The 26,810-nt window shown below is 35.9% G+C and overlaps 1 protein-coding gene across 18 annotated transcripts in view; it reads left to right on the top strand.

Moving 5' to 3' along the window:
• RFX3 (regulatory factor X3) overlaps nucleotides 1-26,810 on the top strand; it is a 315,107-nt gene that overhangs the window by 194,447 nt on the left and 93,850 nt on the right. For all 18 annotated transcript variants that reach the window (XR_009211123.1, XM_058431608.1, XM_058431617.1 and 15 more), the window contains one exon: nucleotides 10,774-11,032. Coding sequence is in view for 17 of the 18 variants with exons in the window: in XM_058431608.1 (XP_058287591.1) it covers nucleotides 10,774-11,032 (259 nt within the window). In the remaining variant the exon portion in view is untranslated. The remainder of the gene's footprint in view (nucleotides 1-10,773; nucleotides 11,033-26,810) is intronic.

Below are 26,810 nucleotides of genomic sequence, written 5' to 3' on the forward strand. Positions count from 1 at the left end.
TTTTTCGAATTCTGTGAAGAAAGTCATTGGTAGCTTGATGGGGATGGCATTGAATCTATAAATGACCTTGGGCAGTATGGCCATTTTCACGATATTGATTCCTCCTACCCATGAGCATGGAATGTTCTTCCATTTATATCCTCTTTTGTTTCATTCTTAACTGATCACTTGTCTCTCCCCCACTAGAATGTAAGCGTCATGTGGGTGGAGACCTGGTTTGTTTGCATCCTGTTCTCTGTGTAATACCTAGAACAGTGGCCCATGGTAGGTGCTCAATCTATATTTGTTGAATGAATTAAAGATTAGCATTGAATGATCGATGAGACAGGAGCTGACTACTTACTTGCTTTAAGTACACAGGGAAAAAATGAATGAAAGTGAATTGAGTTGCTGCTGATGTGGCATTCACATAGCTTTCTCTTTTGTTTTGTGTTTTTTCTCTGGTGGAAAACTTTTGAGACTTACATACATGTGTGTGGTTACTCGGTTTTTCTTGTTTATAAATTTTTATTAGTGACTTCAAATCAAATCTTTTATAATGCCATTTCTGCTAAAATTGATTTCAGTCTATATTTATTTCCCTGACCTCTATTGTCAGGGCAAGTGACTCATATATGTACTGACTATGTATATCTTTTTGGTATGCTTCAAAAACCATTATAGCACTGGAAATTTTGATAATGTTATCATGAGCAACTGCCACAGAATATAAAATTCCTTTTTATAACAGTAGACTTTGGGTTTTTTTTTTTTAAACTCAAGTAGGCTAAAAGAATTATTTTATTTTATTTTTGAGATGGAGTCTTGCTCTGTCGCCCAGGCTGGAGTGCAGTGGTGCGATCTCGGCTCACTGCAACCTCTGCCTCCCAGGTTCAAGCAATTCTCCTGCCTCAGCCTCCTGAGTAGCTGGGACTACAGCCGCATGCCACCACGTCTGACTAATTTTTGTATTTTTTAGAAGAGACAGGTTTCTTCATATTGGCCAAGGTGGTCTCGCACTCCTGACCTTGTGATCTGCCTGTCTTGGCCTCCCAAAGTGCTGGGATTACAGGCGTGAGCCACCGCGCCTGGCCTAGAATAAATTTTAAAACATCTTTTCCCTTTCATTCCTGTGAAAATCAGGTTTCATAATTGTAGTATCAACTAGTACAATGGTTCTCAAAGTGTATTCCCCAGACCAGCAGCATTCACATCAACTGAGAACTTGTTAGAAATGCCAGCTTTTGGTGCCCACTCCAGTTCTACAGAATTAGGAACTTTAGGGGTGGGACCTAGCTCTCTGTGTTGCAACCGGCACTCCACGTGATTCTGATGCACATTAAAAGTACGATAACCACTGTTCTTCCACACAGAAATGAAGAATTTAAATGCTAAGTAAAGATGTGCAGATCCTTACAAAATAATCATAGGATGGTATAAATGATTCCAATACCCTGTACATTGTCAACATACATAGTAATGAAAATACTACACGTGAAGGAGAAAACTCAGTAAGTTATTACGAGAAGTATTACTGACTTTTAACATTTATTCTTGCATTTCTTCCCCAGTAGGTGTAGCAATGGCTGAATAAATGCTTTTTATTTTTTACTTTTTGTTATAGCAGTTGAAGTTAGAATAAATAAGTATGTCTTTTGAATATAAGTGAAAGCAAATGTTTTATTAGTGATATTCAGTAGTATTTATTACTTTATATTTAACCTATTGTTTTTTATTCTTATGTAATAAGGAGAGGTTTAATGTCAGGTCACTTGAATTCCTTTCTGAAGTGCTGTTTTCCTTTTGGTGTCTTCCACAAAATAGACATGTCATCTTTCTGGTGTATCCTCTGCCTTCAGTCTGATGTGGAGCACTTGAGAATATCTGTTTTGAAACTCACATAAGTAAATAAGTAGTGCATGCGGGCCAGGCACAGATTTTACATATATATATATGCACTTTGTTGAAGATTCCAAATAATGTAGCTACTTCTTTGCAGGGCTTTGGTGGCCCATGTAAAAACTCCATAATTTGAAACTGTTTAAGGCAGAGATTCTTGGTTTCAAGCAACAGAAACCAACTCTGGCCTATTTAAGACAAAGAATTTATTGAAAGATATTTGTGACTCACAGAATTTCCAGGAAGTCTGGAGAATCAAGCTGGAAACAGGCAGGCACAAGTGATGTCAGGCAGCAGCCAGTCCATGCACACAACTGTAGCACAGAGACAGTGCAGTACAGACACCACAGCACTGCAGCCATCCCAAACACTGTCTGCCATTGCTACCCCTGGATAATGATCTTGTATCCTGGCCCTGCTGCCACTGTAAACATGACATGTCTCTCACAATGTGTCACCATTTCCATTGCTTTGTGCCCCTAGCTCCTTATTTAGAGCAAGTCCACCTGGTTATTTGAGTCCTAAGTTGATTTCCTCTAGCTTGTTTGTAAGGGAGGTTGGAAAAGCCAGTACCTGGCTTTCTGAGCTATTATATTTAGAAATGGGATTTGTCCTCCACCAACATTCACAAGTTAAGAAATTGTACAAACATAGAGAGTTCAGATGCTGTATAACAAACCAAAATTCCTGTAAGTATCTGTACTTCCATGAATATTCAACATGACAAAAGTGGACTAGATTCCTAGGCAGGGATATAGGCTATAAGTCTTTCTGGCCATAAATCACAAAGCTTAAAATTGTTGAATAAGTATTTAGGATATTAGTAGTTGCTTTGAATTAAAGAATTTTAAAATCTTTGTGGGTAGTAACTTTGCTATGCTTTATATGCTGTTTTATCTGTTACAAAACATGGTGCTTGAGACATACTCAATAATTATCTGTTGATCAACTGAGAGAATCACTCAATTAATTATTGGTTGTCTGTGTTCCCTGGAATCAATCAATTAATCACTGGTTGTTTGTGTTCTGTGGAGCCCTGGAGTTCTACGGTGAAGGAGAGGTGCAGAGGTGTCTGTATTGGGAAGGAAAGAGAGAAACAGACTCTGCTCCATCATCTGTGTCCCCCTTCAACTGGAGCATGTTCCACTCTTATCCATTTGACACTTTGAGGTTAATATATAAGTTTAATTGGAAAAGAGTCTACGCACCACTGGGCTTGAAAGTAATTTAAAAAGTAATTAAATAATGAGAAGAAAAGAGCATCCAACCTTCTTCTTACTGTTTGTTTGAATATTGACTGAAATAGTTTTCCTGGTCAATTAATTTTGGTAAGGAGTGTGTGGATTCATGGGAAATTTTCTGAAAAAACAAGAAGATTCTACAGCAAGAAATAAAATCTTTACTAGATTTCTCCAAAAACCAAATATTACTTTCTCCTCCAAGTCCTTAGAAATAAAAACAAAAACAAAGAAGTGTAGGGCCAGTTTTTATCCTGCTCCAAAACATATGCCTAATTTCCTCAATCATATAGCGAGTTTTCTAATAAAATTTTAATTTGCCATTCCTCTTTAAATCCAGTTTACTTGGCAGTGTGTACACGTTTCAAACAGAGGTAGCATAACAGAAAGAGCACTGGACTGGGGGATACCCAGACCAGAGTTCCAGTCTTCCTTCATCATTTCACTCTCAGTGTCATCCTCAGAGCAAGTGTTCTTACCTCCTCACATCTTACTTTCCCCACCTATAAAAGTGGGGTAACAACTTCTAACCTGTATGATTAACTTCATGTAGATTAAGGACGATAATATATCCCCCTGTCTCTTAAAAACATTTGTCCCTGGTTTCCAAATGCACCTCTTGTGCTCTCAAACTTTTCTAAGATATTAAAAAGTTGCTCATTCTGGCTGCCTTTAGTTATTTCCTCAGTCTAGTTCAATCAGACATATAATACCCTCACTACACTGAGCAAGCTTCCAATAAGGACACCTCCTATTATTGTATCTAATTCACAGGTTCCAGAATCGTCTTACATGGCCCGTCACAGTCATGGGCCCTGATTACAACTCCATTTTCTCATGGTGTATTTTTTTTTATTTTTTATTTTTTTATTTTTATTTTTTTATTATTATACTTTAGGTTTTAGGGTACATGTGCACAATGTGCAGGTTTGTTACATATGTATTCATGTGCCATGTTGATTTCCTGCACCCATTACCTCGTCGTTTAGCATTAGGTATCATGGTGTATTTTTACCTCTCTTGCCTCAGGACTTTGTAGGTTGTCTCTCTGGCTAGAACATTGCCCTACCTCCTCCTACCCATAAGGCCTTTACCACTATCCCAGCCCAAATCAAAATCCAAACTTCTTACAATAGTCTGTAACGGTGGCTTTTAAGCTTTTAAAACTATCATCCACCATGACAATGTTAGGCATACATTTCATACTCTGGTAAGTACACACATACATACCCAGGCATTCACACACACATCATTTATGTATATATTCTGTATATGATAAAAACAAAATTTCTAAAAATGATTCTTATTAAGTGTAATAAGCAGTGATGTTTTCTAGTCTAGTCTAGTCTCTTTTTTAAATGCTGCTGTGACCTATTAAAATTAATTTCGTGACCCGCTACTGAATCATGGCCTGCAGTTAAGAAAATTGTTTACACTGCATGCATGTTTAGTTTTTACCTACTTTAACCTCATTTCTTTCTAACAGCTTTCTCATTTGTTATATCTAAAATACTTCGGACTTCTAATTTCCTTCTAAATATCAGGATCTTTCCTGTGTTGTGTGCTATGTTATGAGTTTTTGTACTGTCTTCCTAAAATATTATTCTTCCTGTTTTCCATAGGGCTGACTCCTTTTCATCTTTTAGTTTCAATCTAAAAAAAAAATCTGGCTTTCAGGGATAACATTCCTTAACTCTCCTATCTAGTATGCTCTCTCTTATTTATTATACTTTTATATTGTATTTTTTTTGCTTTCATAGGAATGAGGAAAACTTCTAATTATCTTATTTTCTTTCTTATTTTTGCCCACTTTCTCCTTGTGTTACGTAGCCTAATAACAATAGAGGTCATGTCTGTGTTGTTCCTTTTATTCTAGGTGCCAGAATAGATGCTTATTAAATATTTGTTAAAAGAATGTATGCAGAGTAGCCTAAAAGCCATAAAATGTTGTACCCATGTAAGATAATGGTCACCATATCTATATTCTATCTGTATAATACAGTTTATGGTATGAGATTTACAAGCTATTTTATTTCCTTAATGTATCACTTTCATGCCATTGCTTGATTTTATAGTGACAAGCTTATTGGTTGGAGGATATTCAAAATCTTGGTAAAATACAAAATACAGAATTTAGAGATACTGAGTATCTGGAATTGTGGATAAGACACCTGAAGATAAAGAAAACAGAAAAAAATTGGTTATAGCTAAGATAAATTGCCATAATCATCCTAGTGAATAAATAAGTAGGGAATATTCAGGGTCATCCTTAGCCAAGGTGTATGTATGCTAAGGCATGGTGGGAAACAAACGGCACTAAATTACTGAATTCAATGAATCAGAGTCCTGACATTTACATAGAACCTTATAATAGAGTCAGCTGTGAAGAAGCTTCTGTTGGCAAGTATACACATATCGATGTGTTCACATTCATTACTGGATACATATGCAGAACAATGGAAAGATTTCTCTTCTGCTATAGAAATAATATGACATTATTTTCATGACAGTCTATGGTAATCAATACAGAACAAACAAAATGAACACAGCAGTATCTTTTAAATGTGCACAGAATTGCTTGGGGATTTATCTATTTCAGGAATGTACAGTCCAGAAATAGTTAGCTGCTTTCAATCTGATATGCCAAAAATTGAGTCGTTTTCTTGAACATATGTTTAGGAAATTTCTGGAGAAAATAGTGTGCAAGCAGTAACTCATATGAAGAATATATTCAGTATACAATATAAAAGATGAGCTGATCTGAGATATCAGAATTAGAGAGTCTATTTCTAGTACCTAAAAAGTACTGTTTATTTTTGCTGTTGGTGCTTCTTTTTTAAAATAAATTTTTAAATATTTATTCAGGAGCTTAAAGTATTTAGACATGGTAGAAACCTTTAGGAGTTACCTGTTACTTGTGCATGACTCTGGCTCTGGCTCCAGGGACTCCAACAAGTGGGTTCATGCTTGCCTTCTTACCTTTAAGGGACAATGGCTAAGAATATTATTATTATTATTAATTATTATTATTATTATTACTATTATTTTGAGATGGCTTCTCGCTGTGTTGCCCAGGCTGGAGTGCAGTGGTGTGACCTCGGCTCACTGCAACCTCCACCTCCCAGATTCAAGCGATTCTCCTGCCTCAGCTTCAGTAGCTGGGATTACTGGTGCATGCCACCATACCTGGCTAATTTTTTCTATTTTTTTAGTAAAGACAGGGTTTCACCATGTTGGCCAGGCTGGTCTCGAACTCCTGACCTCAGGTGATCCACCCATCTCAGCCTCCCAAAGTGCTGGGATGATGGGCGTGAGCCACCGCGCCTGACCCAGCTAAGGATATTATAATCTGCCTGTATTACTCAACCCAATGTTTGTAAGTCTCCCCCATTTCCAACTGCAAGTGTATTTTTGTCAAAGCCAAATTCAGACAATTTATCACACTTCATTCCTTAATATAATTGTGTGCTTTTTCTCCCTAAAAATTGCTACTCTTTACCCCAGTGTGTGTTTATAGAGTAGCCAAGCCTTCTCCACGGTCGCACGATGGAGTAATGGGGATAGTTTATGGATTAGGCACACTCTTTAGTGACTTTATCCCTTCTGCTCTTCTTTGGTCATGTTTTAGCTTATGAACTGACTTTGAGGGCTATATAGAGATTTTATATATCTGTGATGCATTTATTTGCATTACTGTTCTTTACTGAGTATAATGATACAAAGAGGGCAAGCCCAAAAGCTGCAGTGATCCCTTGGGATGTTTTTCTTATGATGAGGTAGCAACTTCCACGATCACAGAACATCTAAAATTCCAATCTGAAGTGGTAAGTATCTTCTGAAATGGCCCTGCCTTTTGCATGGCTGCTTCTTTACAATTGCAAGTACATCGTCTGCAGGCCTCATTCCGGGTAATAATGGAGAATAGTGTAGTGCTAGAAAACAGTACAGTAAGCAGTAAGGAAATCTCAAAGAGCTACAGGAAGTTCATATGGTCCCTATTCCACTTGTTAAGCTATTCCTTAGTAGTTGTTGACATATATCATTGACAGATATAAAAAGTTATGTTCCTTTTTTTTGACATAATGGTTGAGAATATAGATTAAGTTTAGATTCCAGATCCATGATTCATCAGCTCTGTGGTTTAGACTAAGTAATTTAACCAATCCAAACTTCAGTTATTCACCTTGTATGTGAAATAGGAATTATTAATATAACAGCCCCTACCTCATGGAGTTTATGAAAATTTAATGAGCTAATGCCTAAAAAGCACATAGAATAGTGTCTGCTGCATAGTAAATGGTCAGTAAATATTAGCTATATTTAGCTATTATTATGTTTTATTTGAGAAATCTACTTACTAGTAGGGGACATCTTGAATCATCCTGCTTGGATGATGAAAAGGAAAGGGGGCACCATGTCCCGCATCTGTCAAAGTATTTATTGTTGTATATCTATTTGTACAGTTTATTTGACTATACTTAAATATCAACATCAGATTGTGCTATTTTAAGCACAGTTAAGTGGGGCTACTGTCATATTCGGTAGACAAAAATTAAAATGACCTCATTTCTCGTTTTATCTAAATTTGAAACCAACATGGCTGTTTTATTTTATTAAAGAAACATGTAAATAAAGAAACAAATGAGATTTCCAGTTGGGAAATACAGCAGTGATGAGAAGAATGGTACGTGTATTTTAAGTGACATTTTTCTATCTGAAAAAAAAAACAATAAAAACATTTTCTATGAATTTGTTTCTATCATCACCCCAGACTAAAATTTTTACCGGGATTTGCTGTGGCTCTTTCTGGAAAGGGCTCTTTACCCAGTGTGGAATACTTTCAGAACACTCTTATTACTTTACTAATATATATATTGTAAATTACAAGTATAATTTATAATGGATTAAAAGTACTTGTTTTAAATTAATCAAAAATCTTGGAGTAGTTTAGCATAATTTCTCATGTTTTAACAAAATAAAAGATTTGTGATACAGAAATTTATGAAACTGGCTATTATGTCTACCATACTTTTAAATATTTTTATTTGTTGACTGCTTAGTGTGCCAGCTATGTACCAGCAACTGTGTTAAGTGTTGAGAGTACTGATGGTAGCAGGAAGACTTGAGGAAATTAACAACACATCGAGAGCTATGTTTCAGGAATTCAAAGGATGCTGGGAAAGTACAGAGCTTAAAACATAACAGCCCTGTGAGGAGTAGCCATAGAGGGCAAAGGATGCAGAAAATAATTTTGAGATAAGGAGCTTCTGTTGAGAGTTTAAGGATGATTAGGACAAAGGCAGGGAGGTGGAAAAAAATGAAAAGGACTTTCAGGCAGAGGAATCCTTATGTAGTGAAGCAGAAAGGCAAGATAAAATGGCACTTTGGCAGGACCAGAAAAACGGTCAATATGATGTGAGTGAAGAGAGCATTTGATAACATGGCTAATACCAAGTCTCGAGATTATGTAGGCACGACCCCCGATGATTTTTGTAAAGTGGACAAGAGTTTTGAACTTTTTTCTGAAGGCAAGAATCATGGAAAGGTTTTTAAGCAGTTTTATTTTTATATTTGCGTTATAGAAAATTCTCCTGGCAGCAAAGTTGGAGATAGATTGCAAGAGCAACTGATTAGAGAAGGGAAAATCCATTAGAAGGCAATTACAGGTTGATCATCCCTAATGCAAAATCCAAAATCTGAAATGCTCCAAAATTTGAAAGTTTTTGAGCACCAACATAAGATAGTGACATCTTTGCTTTCTGATGGTTCAATATATACAAACTTGGTGTCATGCACAAAATTATTTAAAATATTTTGTAAAATTACCTTCAGGCTATGTGTATAAGGTGTATATGAAACATAAGTGAATTTCATATTTAGATACGGATCCTATCCCCAAGATCTCTCATTTTATATATGAAAATATTCCAAAATCTGAAAAAATCCAAAATCCAAAACACTTGTGGTCCCAAGCATTGTTGATAAGGTATTCTCAGCCTGTATAATAGAGGACATTATGAATTAAGGTAGTGTGTATGATAATGGAAAAGAGAATTGGAAAATTATTTAGAAGATAAAATTGACAGGACTCAGCAACTCATGTCAGTCAGAAGGAAGAGTAAGCAATAATTTCCAAAGCTGAGGATGGTGGTGCTGCCCTCTACTGAGAAGCGGAAGTGTGGAAGAAAGAACAAGAGAGGAAAGGAATCTCATCATATTGTTAAATTTTACACAGCCTCCCATATTTCATAGGAGTTCTGAGTAGTGATGACCACTTGGCTGTTAGAAACCCAAATTTAATATTCTTAAAGTATAACTAGGAAGTAAAGAGAGCAGTGATACCAACTTATGTAAGATTGTTTACTAAGAGCATGTATCTGGTAGTACAGTACTATATGTGGTAAAGGTCTTTGATCTAAATAAAAATAAGTGCTCAAAATGGAAAACTCAGAAAAATATTAATATTTGATGTGCTAGAAAAATTGGAGATTCCAAAAGGCTCTTGAGAGGTTATGGTAAAAAGCAAAAAGTGAAAAAGAAGGGCCATAGAAACTAAGGGACAAAAGAGGTTAAGACATCCAGGCCTTAAGATACGTACAGGACAGATCTGAAAACATGTACACCAAACTCTCAGGAATGGCTAGCTTTAGGAGGTGGCATTGAAGATAATAGCAAAAAACTGGGAATTTCAATTTTGTATTTGAGTGTTTAAAACCTGTTCTATGTATATTTATTATAACTTCTTGAGAACTTAGTATTTTCAAATAAAAAGTTAAAAAGATCCTCTTAAAATTGAAGTTATAGTCAATTGAAAATAAAAATAGATGAATCAAATAAGCTTAATCAGAACAGAAAAGGGAGGGAAAGGGTAACATGGAGTGGCCAACAGTGTCATACTATAGATAGGTCACAAGAGATAAGGATTGACAGGAGTCTTTTAGCTTGGTCTTTAGCTGTGGTCACAAGTGACCTTATTATAAGCAGTTCTAATGAAAGGCTAAGGGCAGAAGCTTGACTGTAGTTGTTGGAAAGTGGAAAGTGAGGACATGAAGAGTTGGAATAGTCATCTTATAAAGGAGGAGCTTAAGTGTGAAGGGAAAGAGATAAGAGGGAGGGACTTAGGGTCCAGGGTGAGTAAACTATTTGCTTAAGATCCTTATGGAGGTAAGAAAGAGATCCATGCTAGCTCCTTTAGTCATGGAGGTTTATTGGAAGTCACCCAGGAATGTTAAGTAGTCTGAGTATTAGCTAAGTAGGAGCTAAATCAACTACTTACACTACTTCTACTTATTCCAGGTTCCAGCTTTTCTAAAACTGGGATTTGTAGTACAGTTTATAAGCAATTGAAGTTGTTCGGCAAATTTTCTTGGAGGGAAGAGACCTGAGCTTATTTATATGCTAGAGGTAGGCACCAGGAGAGGGCAAAATCTCTGTAGTACAGAAACTAGTTGAGGTACTTATTTAAATGAGTGGACCTTTAATTTGAAAAGTAAATTGAACTGTTTCTGGGAATGAAGTTTTGTACAAAATGCAAAACTTGCCGTGTTCCAAAGGCTAAGCCAACCAATGTATTTCAATTACATTCATGTTAGAAAAAAATTAATAAGATGACATAAATAAGCTAGTAAATTTCTTTTTTCTTCTTCTTCTTCTAAAGCCGAACAACAACGTATCCTTACACAGAGACACAGATGTACAGCCAAAATACTGGAGGGAATTACTTTGATACTCAAGGGAGTTCCGCCCAGGTGACTACCGTGGTCTCATCCCACAGTATGGTGGGCACTGGTGGGATTCAGATGGGCGTCACAGGAGGACAACTCATCAGCAGCTCTGGAGGAACCTATCTGATTGGCAACTCAATGGAGAATTCTGGTCACTCAGTGACACACACCACTCGGGCCTCCCCAGCGACAGTAAGTGTTTGAGTTTTTAGTAGTAGTTTAGCTTTTAATAGTCTCTAATGAACATTTCCTTTTATAGAGGGAAAAGAGCAACACAGATGGGACTGGGGCAAGAATGTGTTGGATAGTTTTAGTATTGATAGTTTGCAGAATGTAGTATATGTAGTATTATGCAGAATGTTACTGATACACATGCCCTTTAATCAGGTGAATTAGAGTTTTTAATTTTACTGGCAATTAGAAAGGTGAGTTTTACTCATTAAACTGCTGGTTTTAATAAGCTGTCTTCCATCGTAAAATATCTTAAATTTATATAGAAAGAACTCACTTTCATATTATGCTTACTTTATGAGATAAAAGCCAGGCAGTAATACAGAGAATAAAATATAATTTAGCCTGGAATTTTCACATCTTTCAACAATAATATTTATGCTAGCTCATCCCCAGAAAAGTTACATTATGTAAGCCAGCATTTCCCAAACCTTAGACATGCAAGTTTTGCCATATTCTCATGCCACCTGTGTTATTATCAACTTAATATGTTTTCCAAGTTGACTCACTTTTAAAATAGAAAATCGTGTGTAATTTCTTCCTAATATATATTGAAATCAATATTTAAATAGTAAAGTTAAAAATGTTTACCCATGTGCCATATGTAAATTCGTGTTGCATTCCACCAGAGAGATACTTTAGAAAGCATTACTGTAGGTGATTCAGATGAAAAATATTTGTATTGGCTCTGATCATAGATATGAGCAAACAGTATCTTAGGAGGATACATATTTAAGTTCAATTTAATAGATAGATTTATTTTAACACAATGGGTTATTGTTTGGTGTTTTTTTGTTTTTTTTTTTGAGATGGAGTCTTACTCTGTGGCCCATGCTGGAGTGCAGTAGTGCAATCTCAGCTCACTGCAACCTCTGCCTTCTGGGTTCAAGTGATTCTCCTGCCTCAGCCTCCCAAGTAGCTGGGACTACAGCCACATGCCACCATGCCCGTCTAATTTTTGTATTTTTTAGTAGAGATGGAGTTTTACCATGTTGGCCAGGCTGGTCTTGAACTCCTGACCTTCGGTAACCCACCTTCCTCAGCCTCCCAAATGCTGGGATTACAGGCATGTGAGCCACTGAGCCCGGCCAACACAATGTATTTTAGTGTACTGAAATGATGTAATAGAAATAGTCATAGAAAGTTTTGCAGAATTTGATATCATCAAACTCTATAGCCTGAACTTCTGCTTTTCACCTCTACTAAGCATATGAGAATGGTCATTTAGAACCACATAGCTAAAGCAGCAATGAAATAGATTTTCTAGGTATTACGTATAAAAGGGTGCTGGGGATTTGAATTAAGGAGATGTATCCCATTTTATCATTTCATCATATAGTTTGTTCTTGCAATGAAATAGAGATAGAAATAAATTGGGGAGAAAATAGTAATATGAGAAGCTTTATATTTCTCATTTTATGGATTTTCTCCAGGATATTATATGTGCTTGGTAAGTACTTTGTATATACTTTGTGTATTTGTAGTAATTTCATGTGTTCATACTTTCATCATTCAGTGCTTTTTCCCTAATTTATTTTTAAAAAACTCTTTATTTTAATTCACTATTTGTTACTAACATCAGAACAGATGACTAGCTGTTCTGAGCGGAGTGTTCCTTTTTGTTATTTTTTTCTTTGTAATTTTGAAGCATTTCTTATGTGTATTTGTTGTCTCTTGCTTTTAATAATATTAAATACAGTATTTTAAACCTTTTAGTCACACCAGTATATTTATGTAGATTACAAGGGGATTTCTACTAATAAACCATAGCTTTTCTGGATCTCAGTTCCCCTATCAATAAAATAAGGGGTTAGTTAGACTAAATGATTTCCTAGTTTCCTCCTAGCTTTAGCACCATTAGATTTACAAAGGAATTATAAAATATTCTAGATGTAAAAGTAACTATATCTTCAACATAAAAAGAAAAGAGATAGAAAAAGGTGGCAGTAGTATATGGCACTCCTCCTATAGGCCACCTAGAAAATTATTTTCAGTGAAAGGAAAATACCACTTATCAAGGCCTTAGGAAAACTGAAAAACGGGGCAAAATTTGCCTTTCCCACTTTCATTTCATCCACGCTGTCTTATCCTAACATACCATCCTTCGAAACCCCATTCCTTTCCTACCTCACCTCCTCTAGGTATTCCTACGTGGCCTTCATGCTGATTCTGATACCTGTTTAACATCCTCATCAACTGGATGTGGGTTTGCTAAATTTACTTGCTCTCTCACTAAATTAACCAAATTGTTTAATCCAGCTCATGTAAATACAGTTGCATTGCTAACCTTTGTAGTTTGATTCTTCTTCTTCTATTTTTTTTTTGGTAAAGGATACACTTTCTATGTAGGTATGTAGGTATGTAGGTATGAAAGGTGGCATTATTCCTTAAGTTATCCATTACACAAATTTGATGTGTGATTTTTATTATACTAACTGGTAAATTAAACAGATAACTGAATTATAAAAACTGGGAATAGTTGAAAACTTTTACAAAACACCAATTTATAATATCAATTGTATATATTAATTTTATGCTAAAAATATTCATATTTGAGGTTGTTTGTTAAGGATAAAAATTCTAAGGTAATTTTTTTCTTTTTTTTGTTTTGCGTTTTTTTAAATAAGAAAATTTTCCTTTTTAACAAAAGGAGTATAAAAGTTTTTTTAAAAAAAGGTAACTTTTGTATGGAAAAATCACAAAGTGATCTCACCAAAGCCCATATTGATTGATAATGCTGTACTTGTCTAAATATACTTCTGCTAGTGTTTATTGTATTACCTTGAATTGATTATTGAAAAGTATATTTGATTTAAATCCCCTTCTCAATTGTACTGAACATCTGCTTGACTCACAGTGAGATTGTGATTCTCAGTTTACAGTTTCACATCTGTTACTGTAGTAAAATTAACAAAGTTTAAGTGCTGTGAAACCTATTTAAGATTTCATATCATCTGCCTCTTGCCAAATGTTAGAAATGCTAACCATAGATTTTTGATTGTTTTCACTCCTAAAAATCAAGATATTTTTTTTTTAGGAGATGCCATGTCATTAAATGGGATTTAATTGAGTTTATGTATATTTTTCTTTTACTGTAGAATCATACAAAAGATTGTATATGAACACAATCTTTAAAGATTTATTGGTCAAGACTCAAGCCATTTCTTTCCAAACATTGAGCCCATCTGTACCATATAAGTTCAGTTTTTCTAAGTGCTCTTTAGTGTCATATAACCTGTACAATGACTGATGCAGCCTACTGTGCAGTAGTAGCCTACGCTGTGGCCGAAATTCTTGACTGAGAAATAGTCCGTTGGGTCACTCCTTAGGGGGCTATCAGTAAGTGTAATGCATAGTCAATTAATTCAGTTGATGTAAAACTAGCTATGTTTGGGTACTTGGAAACAGCACAAAGCAAACACTTTTACCCCGTTACTATGGCAAAGTTTTCTGCTCCAGTCCTTAGAATAATTGCCTTGACAGTGATAATTGCCAGTGATAGACTGGATAGAGAAAATATGGTACATATACCCCATGGAATACTATGCAGCCGTAACAAAGAACGAGATCATGTCCTTTGCAGGAACATGGATGGTGCTGGAGGCCATTTTCCTTAGCAAACTAATGCAGGAATGGAAAACCAAATACTGCATGTTCTCACTTATAAGTGGAAGCTAAATGATGAGAATACATGGACACATAGAGGGGAGCAACACACACTGGGCGTTAGAGGAGGGTAGAGGGTGGCAGGAGGGAAAGGATCAGGAAAAGTAACTAGTGAATAATAGGCTTAATACCTAGGTGATTAAATAATTGGTACAATAAATCCCCATGCCACACATTTACTTATGTAACAAACCTGCCCATCCTGCACAAATACCCCTGAACTTAAAATAAAAGTTTATAAAGTCAGCATTTGTTAATTTGGTAACAAATTAAATTTTATATGATGAATATATTATATCAACTACTAATACTCAAATTTAGTCAAAATACTATTTCTCCTTTGATTGACTGTTTCCTTTTATATGGTCCATGTGTGTATAATTATATATATGTATATAGATATGTACATCTATGCTTTTACTTATATAAATACATACACATACATTTAAAAGGCATTTCCTGTGGATAATACTAAATAGCAATTTTCAGAAAGATTTTATAACATTTTTATTGAATCATCACTGGATATGGGTTCAACTAAGTTGCGACCTGAATATGTTAGGGATCTGTTTATTGTTAATATTTCAGTAGCACATGGACATTAAGGTAGAAGAATTGGCTACAGTCATAATTCTGAACTCATTATACATCTGTCTTCTAACTGTATCAACATAATATTTCTCTCTGCTTTTATTCATTTGAAATTCTAATGTATTTTTCATGATTATTTTTCTATATAATCACATCATTTATAGAATTTTAGAGTTTTGGAACCTGAACATACTTTTCACTTGAAGATTAAAAATTTGTGAATGTAGTTAGTGATTTTTTTTGGTGCTCATCACAACATAATTTATCTTATACCAGAGTATGCAATAATTACCAACTTGCTTTAAAAAGCCTTGTTTACTCACTCTTACGTAAAATAATATTTTTATTCTTATAATTAGATGGTTATGTATGGAGTTTTTTTAATTCTTCTTAATACTTTAGATTACATTAATCATTTTTGAGACCGTGATATGAAAGTTAATTTTTACACCTTTATGTATATACGTTTAGTATTTATATATGTTAACGTGCTGTTGCTAAAATTAGATCTCACCCAAGAGGCACAAGAAAAATATCTTGAAATTCATATTGTTCAGATTTCCACCTCTTTTGATTAATGTAAAATATTATAATTTAATTATTTGGAGGAAAATTTGAAAGTCCATCTGCTGCTATATAAGTAAAAGTTTGGCCTAGTTTGTATAATTAATAGAAAGTTAAGAATTCATTTCAGAATTGTGAGTGCTTTTATTTATTTATTCTTGGCTTGGCATGTTTATGAATTTGGTGTAAGGGAATACTTTTTCTAAGAGGATAAATATGTTTAGCTCTCCAAAATAATTTTACCTTCTTATTCTTTTGCTGCTATGTTACCAAGGGCCATGTGTTTGATTTTAAAATTTTAATTTATTTATATGAATTAGTTATACATTCTTAAGTTGCACATTCAAAAGATATAAGAAAGTGCAGGAGTCCCTGTCACCCGTTTCCCAGTTCTCATCCTTAGAGGCAACCAATATTACCAAGTTCTCTCTTATTTTTTTATTTATTGATTTTTTTTTTTTTTTTGAGGTGGAGTCTCACTCTGTCACCCAGGCTGGAGTGCAGTGGCATGATCTCGGCTCACTGCAACCTCCACCTCCCGTGTTCAAGCAATTCTCCCACCTCAGCCTCCCTTGTAGCTGGGATTACAGGTGTCCGCCACCATGCTCAGCTAATTTTTTGTATTTTTAGTAGAGACGGTGTTTCACCATGTTGGCCATGCTGGTCTCAAACTCCTGACCTCAGGTGATCTGCCCGTCTCAGCCTCTCAAAGTGCTGGGATTACAGGCATGAGCCACCGCTCCCTGCCACCAAGTTTTTTAAGTATTATTCTAACAATATTCAAGCAGAATATTTATTTTTTCACTCCCTCTCTTTTTCATTTTTTTTTACACAAATGGTAAGAAAAATGCCGCATCTTGCTTTTTTTCACCTAACAATATGTCTTGGAGACTTTTTGTTTCATATTAGTACATGAAGGACTTCCTTATATTTAAGGGAAATGATTATATTAGAAGGAGCTGAATTGCCCATCTATCTTACCAGAGGAAAAAATGTTGAAATAATATTGGATTATTGGTTATGACTACATCGAGACAGAAAAGCAATATAGTCACATGAGATGAACACTTCTGTTTAATTATCATATATGAAGATATGCTTAGAAGAAATTTTAAGTTAGAAGTATGCATAAATTATGCATAAATCACAGTTCTTATTTTATGTGACGAAACAGTAATTTCTATTTAAAATAATTTACTAAGTCTTACAATTAGCCTCAATATTTTTTAAAAAAAGACTGTCCACTTATTTTGGCAGAAACATGTATCACCATTATGATCTTAGCTTCTTCTGTTTTCCTGTGTCCCTTTTTCCCTAGGCCAACTCAGTCCCTCAAATGAAACTCCTCAGACAGAGTACCATGAACCGTCTGCTTCCTACACTAAATCATAAATTGACTGAAGGTTCTGGGCCTCATTTTCAAAGCATTTAGTAAAATGGGACTTTGAATGACTTGTAGTCTCCATCCCTTCATCTGTATTCCATTCAGCTGTCAGTTCCACACTGCTCCAGCCTCGAAGCTGATAAGATCTAGAGGCAGTAATTTTACCATTAGGGCTGTAAGACATTCCACTTCTAGAAATCTTGATAAACTAGCAGGTTAAGACAAAGAGAATCACAGGGTCCTTCATTCTCTCCTGAGCATAGCCAGTGAATTCTTCTGAATTTTAAAGCAAAATATAATGAATTATTTTATTTTTTAGCTACTTCATATTTGAAACAGCATTTCAGAACACAGGTGTATGGGTAACATGCCAGAAAAAGCTAGATTCTATGTCATACAAGATCTAGATAAGCAAAGTTTAATGATGCTCACAAATTCTACTTATAAATATTAAAGTAACCTGAAGTAACCTGTACCTCAGGCAACCTCTTATATATCTTTTGCTTGATCCTTCCTTAGGTTTACAAGTCAAGTTTCACGTTAAGTTACTAGTTTGAAACTAACATAATTTTTAAAGAAAAAAACTCCACCAACTTAATGCTTCACTTATAAAAATTAGATAACCCAGATAAAATATGAAATGCATTGCTACAGATTAAAATATTAATACATGGTAGTCTATGAGTGACATATGAGTCAATATTAGACTCAAAAAGTTTCAATACTGCCTCTTCTACTGGCCCATGTATTTAATTTAAAGGGGAAAAATACGACACAGTGCATATGACCAATTGTCAATTCTCTGAGAAAGAATTTCTGTGTGTTCCTGTGCATATTAGTTCGTCCCCCAAAGCGTGTGATTTGATTACCACTTTCTCAGTACACGTAACTCGAGTTGTTGTCTTTATTGGCCACAGAATTATCTGGTTTCCTTTAAACTCTTGTTATGGCATTTGATTGTAACTATTGGTGGCAGTAAATTTCATGACATAGGAGTTTTGTAATCTAACTACGGACTTAGAAATAATTTTACACATATACTTAAAATTTACTAAGTGTAAGTTTGAGTGACTTTTTCATCTGTCTCATAAGAAAGGAAGATGTGATGTTTAATTGTGCTTTCAAAATTACAGGAAAGATGCAGTTAGGCAAAAGAAAGGAAATATAAAAATCAAAGGGGGGTAAAGAGGTCAGAACTTGTAGATGATATGATTGTGTACTTGATAAAAATCATAGAGAATGAAATTAAAAACGATAACAATAAGACATTTTAGTAAGGCGGCAGTACAATTTTTTTTTTTCTTTCGAGATGGAGTCTCACTCTGTCACCCAGGCTGGAGTGCAGTGGCACAGTCTCAGCTCACTGCAACCTCCACCTGTAATCCCTAGTAACTGGGATTACAGGTACCTGCCACCAAACCCAGCTAATCTTTTGTATTTTTAGTGGAGACAGGGTTTCATCATGTTAGCTGGGTTGGTCTTGAACTCCTGACCTCAAGTGATCCACCTGCCTCGGCCTCCCAAAGTGCTGGGATTACAGGCCTGAGCCACCGCACCCATCCACGAAATTAATACACAAATAAATCAATAGCTTTTCTAGATAGTTAGAAAATATAATGGAAACAAAGATCTCATTTATAATAAAAACAAAAAATACCTGGCAACAAACTAATAATATGTGTGCAAGATCCAATTGCTGAATAAAAAACCCCTAAAGTTCCCCAGGGACACAAAAGGAAATTTGAATAACTGGAAAGGCATACCATATTCTTGGATAAGAAATTCCAATATTAAACATTTAACCTCCCTAAGTTAACATAAAATGTTTCAACATAATCTCAATCATAATACCAACAGTTTTTTTTTTTTGACAAGAAAGGCTGTTCATGTAAATAAACTTGCAAGAATTGTATAGAAAATTTTGTAAAAAGAAAAATAATGAGGGATGGGGTAGAGGGAAACAACCTATCAGATATTAAAATGTATATAAAATTATAATAATTAAAACAATTATCTAAGCACATGAATAGAGTAGTAAATGAAAGACTAGAGACCAAGTAGGCCAAATGCGTGCAGGAATATTGTATATATTAAAGGAGGCATTGCCTGTGAGTTGAGAAGTCATGGATTACCAGTAAATGATATTTGGAACAACTGAATATTTATATATTTATAAAAGAAAATTAGATTCGTTCATATTTTAATCTTTATATGAAAATTAATTTCACTTGGATAGAAAAATGTATTTTATTATTAGAGTGGGAAGCATAATATAAAATCCAGAAGCTATAAGAAAAATATTGATAAACTCAGTTATATAAAGGTGAAAACATTCTGCTGAGAAAACCACAATAAACAAAGGCAATGGTGAAACAACAAACTGGCATAAAGTTTTGAGGTATTATACTCAAAGGACTAATTTTTTAAATTTATAGGCCACTCTTACAAATTCATCAGAAAAAATAACAAAAACAGAGCAAGTACAAGAACAGGCAGTCCAATGAAAAGGAAAAAATAAAACTACAAAGAAATACCACCTTTCATCCCATACAAGCAATGCGGAAGAGGCTGGTAAGCCTGGCCGAGTGTGTAAGGAAACAGGTACTCTCAATCATGATTGATGGGAATCTAAATTGGCACAGAATTGGAGAGCAATGTGGAAATTTTTTATCAAAATTAAAAATACGCATATCCTTTGACTCAGTGAGTGTGCTTCCAGGAATTTATCAGACTGATAATACTCTTATGTATATGAAATGCTACATAAAAACTATATTTGTTGTAGACTTATTTGTAATAGAAAAAGATTGGGGTCGGGCACGGTGGCTCACGTGTGTAATCCCAGCACTTTGGGAGCCTGAGGCGGGTGGATCACCTGAGGTCAGGAGTTCGAGACCAGCCTGACCAACATGGGGAAACCCCCATCTCTACTAAAAATACAAAAATTAGTTGGGTTTGGTGGCAGGTGCCTGTAATCTCAGCTACTTGGGAGGCTAAGGCAGGAGAATCACCTGAACCCAGGAGGCGGAGGTTGCAGCAGGCCAAGATCGCGCCATTGCACTCCAGCCTAGGCAACAGAGACTCTGTCTCAAAAAAGAAAAAGATTGGAGACTACCTTATCCATCAGCTGGGAAATACGCAAATAAATGTTAGTACTTTTATCTCTTAAGCAGAATTATATGTAGCCCCTAGATAATGAGTATATATGTATATATGCTATGTAGCATGCATATATATGTGTATATATAGGCAGTATATATGTGTGTGTGTACGTATGTATATATATGCACACATACATATATACACATTTATATGAAAAAATCTCCAAATCATGTTGAGCGAAAAAGCAGAGTAGTGTGTGTGTGTGTGTGTGTGTGTGTGTAAATAGAAACACATACTACTATGTGCTTATATAAGATATCCTAAAGTTTTTTTTTTTTTTTTTTTTTTTTTTGTGGAGGGAGTGGGACAGAGTCTTGCTGTGTCACCTAGGCTGGAGCGCAGTGGTTTGATCTCGGCTTACTGCAACCTCTGACTCCCAGGTTCCAGTGATTCTCCTGCCTCATCCTCCCAAGTAGCTGAGATTACAGGCACGCGCCACCACACCTGGCTAGTTTTTTTATTTTTTGGTAGACATGGGGTTTCCCTGTTTTGGCCAGGCTGGTCTCAAACTCCTGGCCTCAAGTAATCCACCTGCCTCAGCTTCCCAAAGTGCTGGGATTACAGGCTTGAGCCACCACACCCAGCCAATCCTAAAGATATCTTTAGGAAGGATACGTGAAGAATAAAAGGTGGGAGGCATCTGAAATATTATCTATTAAAAAAAGAAGTCACTTGTTATTTTTAAAAATTTCGGACAAGCTCTCAATGATTATACATTATATCTATTTGGTCATATTCCCCAAATGCATGTAGATAAAGCAAATCCTTTATGTGCCCAGTATTAATATTGTCTGTGAGGTGTCACAGTTCACATTAAACCCTGATCCTAGGTTTCAGATAAAGTCCTCATTTATTAGACTGTTGAAAGTTTAGACAGTGAAAATTGGCATTAAATTTAGTTGAAATTTTTAGAGCCATTCTTATTGTTCAGTATTTTGGAGTGAAAGTTGATGTTTGTATTTGTATTTATGTATTGAGAATCTGGGGTTTTTTTTTTTTAGTCACTGACTTTCTCAAACATTTATTGAGGTATTACTGTTGACCAGGCACTGTGCTTCTGTGAATTTGAAGACTTACAGTATGGGCTAATGGAGCTAGTTCCTGCACTGAAAGGCACCTAATCCTGCAAGGCAAAAATAGAAATTCACAAATAGCCTCCAGACTTCTTTTTAGGGTTAGTTTCAACTACTTTCTTGCCACATTATTTTTTAAATCACAAATGTTAATACGTTATCAATTGATTAATTTTAGATTTATCGAAGTTGTGCTTACCTTCTGATAATATTGCTTATATGAGTTCGAAATTGCCTAAAGATTGGGTAGGATTGGATAGCAAGAGAGTGAAAGAGAATCATGAATGAAAATAATACTTAAGATTGCAGAATCACTCATTAATTAGAGTTAACTGACACCATTGTGGGAATGCCCGTTACCTACCTATTTATATTCCCTTAAGTAGTCATTGCAGTCTGACTCTGGCAGTGAAAAAAAAAAAAGATCATGTTTTAGTGCAACTGTTTTCAAACTTCAGTGTGCATGCTCTGGAGCACTGATTAAAACACATCTCTGGATCTCACCCCAGTGACTTTCGCTTCAGTCAGTGTGGGCAAGGGCCCCTTGCATTTCCAACAAGTGCCCAGGGGATGCTGAAAATGCTGGTCCAAGACCACACTTTAAGAAAGCCTGTTTTCGTCATACGGAGACTAACTACAAAGTGAAAATGTTCTTAGTACTCAGAATAAACTGTAAAAGGCAGAGACCATTTGAAAATGTAAGATGGAGTTTAAATCCTATTATTTAATTCTAACCCAGCAAATTTCTGAGGGGTAATTCCAACTCCCAAGTGCTTTTGTACTTGATGTCTCAGAAACTACTTTTATCATCACAGACTCATAGGCTTCTAGTGAGGGTAGGGGGAATGTGGGCTCCACAGAATAATCAAAGAAGTCCAAAAAGACAATCTTGATTTCAACCCAGCCTCCCAAAATAAGCCAAATGTTCTCAGAACACATTCAATTTATACAGGTTTCTTAGGCAACCATTTTTTCCCCCCTATGAAAACGTTAAGAATAACTTCAGGTTACAACTTTGGTACAAAATTGCCAAAATTTCAGGTTGAAAGCATAATAACTTAATTTTTTTCTCTAGATGTCATAAAATTATCAGTGAATAGAAAGGAAAAGATTTCATGTATTTGAACATTTATAAAACCTTAGACAAAATTTTGTCTTTAGCTACTTTCTGGTTAAAGAGGACATGAAAAGCAAAGCTGGCTAGATTTGCTTTCTGGGCTTTTTTTTAAAAATTTTTATTTATTTTTTAAATATTATTATACTTTAAGTTCTAGGGTTCATGTGCACAACATACACGTTTCTTACATATCTATACATATGCCATGTTGGTGTGCTACACCCGTTAACTTGTCATTTACATTAGGTGTATCTCCTAATGCTATCCCTCCCCCCTCCCCACACCCCACAGCAGGCCCCAGTGTGTGATGTTCCCTACCCTATGTCCAAGTGTTCTCCTTGTTCAGTTCCCACCTGCGAGTGAGAACATGTGGTGTTTGGTTTTCTGCCTTTGCAATAGTTTGCTCAGAATGATGGTTTCTAGCTTCATCCATGTCTCTACAAAGGACATGAACTCATCCTTTTTTATGGTTGCATAGTATTCCATGGTATATATGTGCCACATTTTCTTAACCCAGTCTATCATTGATGGACATTTGGGTTGGTTCCAAGTCTTTGCTATTGTGAATAGTGCCACAGTAAACATACGTGTGCGTGTGTCTTTATAGCAGCATGATTTATAATCCTTTGGGTATATGCCCACTAATGGAATGGCTGGGTCAAATAGTATTTCTAGTTCTAGATCCCTGAGGAATCGCCACACTGTCTTCCACAATGGCTGAACTAGTTTACAGTCCCACCAATAGTGTAAAAGTGTTCCTATTTTTCCACATCCTCTCCAGCACCTGTTGTTTCCTGACTTTAATGATCGCCATTCTAACTGGTGTGAGATGCTATCTCATTGTGGTTTGGATTTGCGTTTCTCTGATGGCCAGTGATGATGAGCATTTTTTTATGTGTCTATTGGCTGCATAAATGTCTTCTTTTGAGAAATGACTGTTCATATCCTTTGCCCACTTTTTGATGGGGTTGTTTGATTTTTTCTTGTAAATTTGTTTAAGTTCTTTGTAGATTCTGGATATTAGCCCTTTGTCAGATGGGTAGACTGTAAAAATTTTCTCCCATTCTGTAGGTTGCCTGTTCACTCTGATGGTAGTTTCTTTTGCTGTGCAGAAGCTCTTTAGTTTAATTAGATCCCATTTGTCAATTTTGGCTTTTGTTGCCATTGCTTTTGATGTTTTAGTCATGAAGTCCTTGCCCATGCCTATGTCCTCAATGGTACTGCCTAGGTTTTCTTCTATGGTTTTTATGGTTTTAGGTCCAACATTTAAGTCTTCAATTCATCTTGAATTAATTTTTGCATAAGGTATAAGGAAGAGATCCAGTTTCAGTTTTCCACATATGGCTAGCCAGTTTTCCCAGCACCATTTATTAAATAGGGAATCCTTTCCCCATTTCTTGCTTTTGTCAAATTTGTCAAAGATCATATGGTTGTAGATGTGTGGTATTATTTCTGACGGCTCTGTTCTGTTCCATTGGTTTATATCTCTGTTTTGGTACCAGTACCATGATGCTGTTTTGATTACTGTAGCCTTGTAGTATAGTTTGAAGTCAGGTAGCGTGATGCCTCCAGCTTTGTTCTTTTGGCTCAGGATTGTCTTGGCGATGCGGGCTCTTTTTTGGTTCCATATGAACTTTAAAGTAGTTTTTTCCAATTCTGTGAAGGAAGTCAGTGGTAGTTTGATGGGGTTGGCATTGAATCTATAAATTACCTTGGGCAGTATGGCCATTTTCACAATATTGATTCTTCCTATCCATGAGCATGGAATGTTCTTCCATTTGTTTGTCTTCTCTTATATTTTGTTGAGCAGTGGTTTGTAGTTCTCCTTGAAGAGTTCCTCCACATCCCTTATAAGTTGGATTCCTAGGTATTTTATTCTCTTTGAAGCAATTGTGATTGGGAGTTCACTCATGATTTGGCTCTCTGTTTGTCTGTTATTGGTGTATAAGAATGCTTGTGATTTTTGCACATTGATTTTGTATCCTGAGACTTTGCTGAAGTTGCTTATCAGCTTAAGGATATTTGGGGCTGAAACGATGGGGTTTTCTAAATATACACTCATGTCATCTGCAAACAGGGACAATTTGACTTTCCCTTTTCCTAATTGAATACCCTTTATTCCTTTATCTTGCCTGATTGCCCTGGCCAGAACTTCCAACACTATGTTTAATAGGAGTGGTGAAAGAGGGCATCCCTGTCTTGTGCCAGTTTTCAGAGGGAATGCTTCTAGTTTTTGCCCATTCAGTGTGATATTGGTTGTGGGTTTGTCATAAATAGCTCTTATTATTTTGAGATACATCCCATCAATACCTAGTTTACTGAGAGTTTTTAGCATGAAGGGCCATTTAGTTTTGTGAAAGGCCTTTTCTGCGTCTATGAAGATAATCATGTGGTTTTTGTCTTTGGTTCTATTTATATGATGGATTACGTTTATTGATTTGTGTATGTTGAACCAGCCTTGCATCCCAGGGATGAAGCCAACTTGATAGTGGTGGATAGGCTTTTTCATGTGCTGCTGGATTCGGTTTGCCAATATTTTACTGAGGATTTTTTTCATCCATGTTCATCAGGGATATTGATCCAAAATTCTCTTTTTTTATTGTGTCTCTGCCAGACTTTGGTATCAGGATGATGTTGGCCTCATAAAATGAATTAGGGAGGATTCCCTCTTTTTCTATTGATTGGAATAGTTTCAGAAGGAATGGTACCAGCTCCTGTTTGTACCTCTGGTAGAATTTGGCTGTGAATCCATCTGGTCCTGGACTTTTTTTGGTTTGTAGGCTATTAATTATTGCCTCAATTTCAGAACCTGTTATTGGTCTATTCAGGGATTTAACTTCTTCCTGGTTTAGTCTTGGGAGGGTGTATGTGTCTAGGAATTTATCTACTTCTTCTAGAGTTTCTAGTTTATTTGCATAGAGGTGTTTATACTATTCTGTGATGGTAGTTTGTATTTCTATGAGATCGGTGGTGATATCCCCTTTATCATTTTTTGTTGCATCTACCTGATTCTTTTTTTTTTTTTTTTTGAGACGGAATCGCGCTCTGTCACCCAGGCTGGAGTGCAGTGGTGCAATCTGGCCTCACTGCAAGCTCTGCCTCCCGGATTCACAGGATTCTCCTGCCTCAGCCTCTCCGACTGGCTGGGACTACAGGCGCCCGCCACCACGCCTGGCTAATTTTTTGTATTTTTAGTAGAGATGGGGTTTCACCATGGTCTTGATCTCCTGACCTCGTGATCCGCCCGCGTCGGCCTCCCAAAGTGCTGGGATTACAAGCGTGAGCCACCGCGCCCGGCCGCATCTACCTGGTTCTTGTCTCTTTTCTTGTTTACTAGTCTTGCTAGCAGTCTATCAATTTTGTTGATCTTTTCAAAAAGCCAGCTCCTGGATTCATTGATTTTTTGAAGGGTTTTTTGTGTGTCTGTCTCCTTCAGTTCTGCTCTGATCTTATTTATTTCTTGCCTTCTGCTAGCTTTTGAATGTGTTTGCTCTTGCTTCTCTAGTTCTTTTAATTGTGATGTTAACATGCAATTTTAGATCTTTCATGCTTTCTCTTGTAGGCATTTAATGCTATAAGTTTCCCTCTACACACTGCTTTAAATGTTTCCCAGAGGTTCTGGTATGTTGTGTCTTTGTTCTCATTAGTTTCAAAGAATACCTTTATTTCTGCCTTCATTTTGTTATGTACCCAGTAGTCATTCAGGAGCAGGTTGTTCAGTTTCCATGTAGTTGAGCGGTTTTGAGTGAGTTTCTTAATCCTGAGTTCTAGTTTGATTGCACTGTGGTCTGAGAGATAGTTTGTTATAATTTCTGCTCTTTTACATTTGCTGAGGAGTGCTTTACTTCCAACTATGTGGTCAATTTTGGAATAAGTGTGATGTGGTGCTGAGAAGGGTGTATATTCTGTTGATTTGGGGTGCAGAGTTCTGTAGATGTGTATTAGGTCCACTTGGTGCAGAGCTTAGTTCAATCCCTGGATATCCTTGTTAACTTTCTGTCTCGTTGATCTGTCTAATGTTGACCGTGGGGTGTTAAAGTCTTCCATTATTATTGTGTGGGAGTCTAAGTCTCTTTGTAGGTCTCTAAGGACTTGCTTTATGAGTCTGGGTGCTCCTATTTTGGGTGCATATATATTTAGGATAGTTAGCTCTTCTTGTTGAATTGGTCCGTTTACGATTAT

This window comes from Hylobates moloch, unplaced genomic scaffold (assembly GCF_009828535.3).
Source record: "Hylobates moloch isolate HMO894 unplaced genomic scaffold, HMol_V3 SCAFFOLD_19, whole genome shotgun sequence".
Taxonomy (NCBI): Eukaryota; Metazoa; Chordata; class Mammalia; order Primates; family Hylobatidae; genus Hylobates; species Hylobates moloch.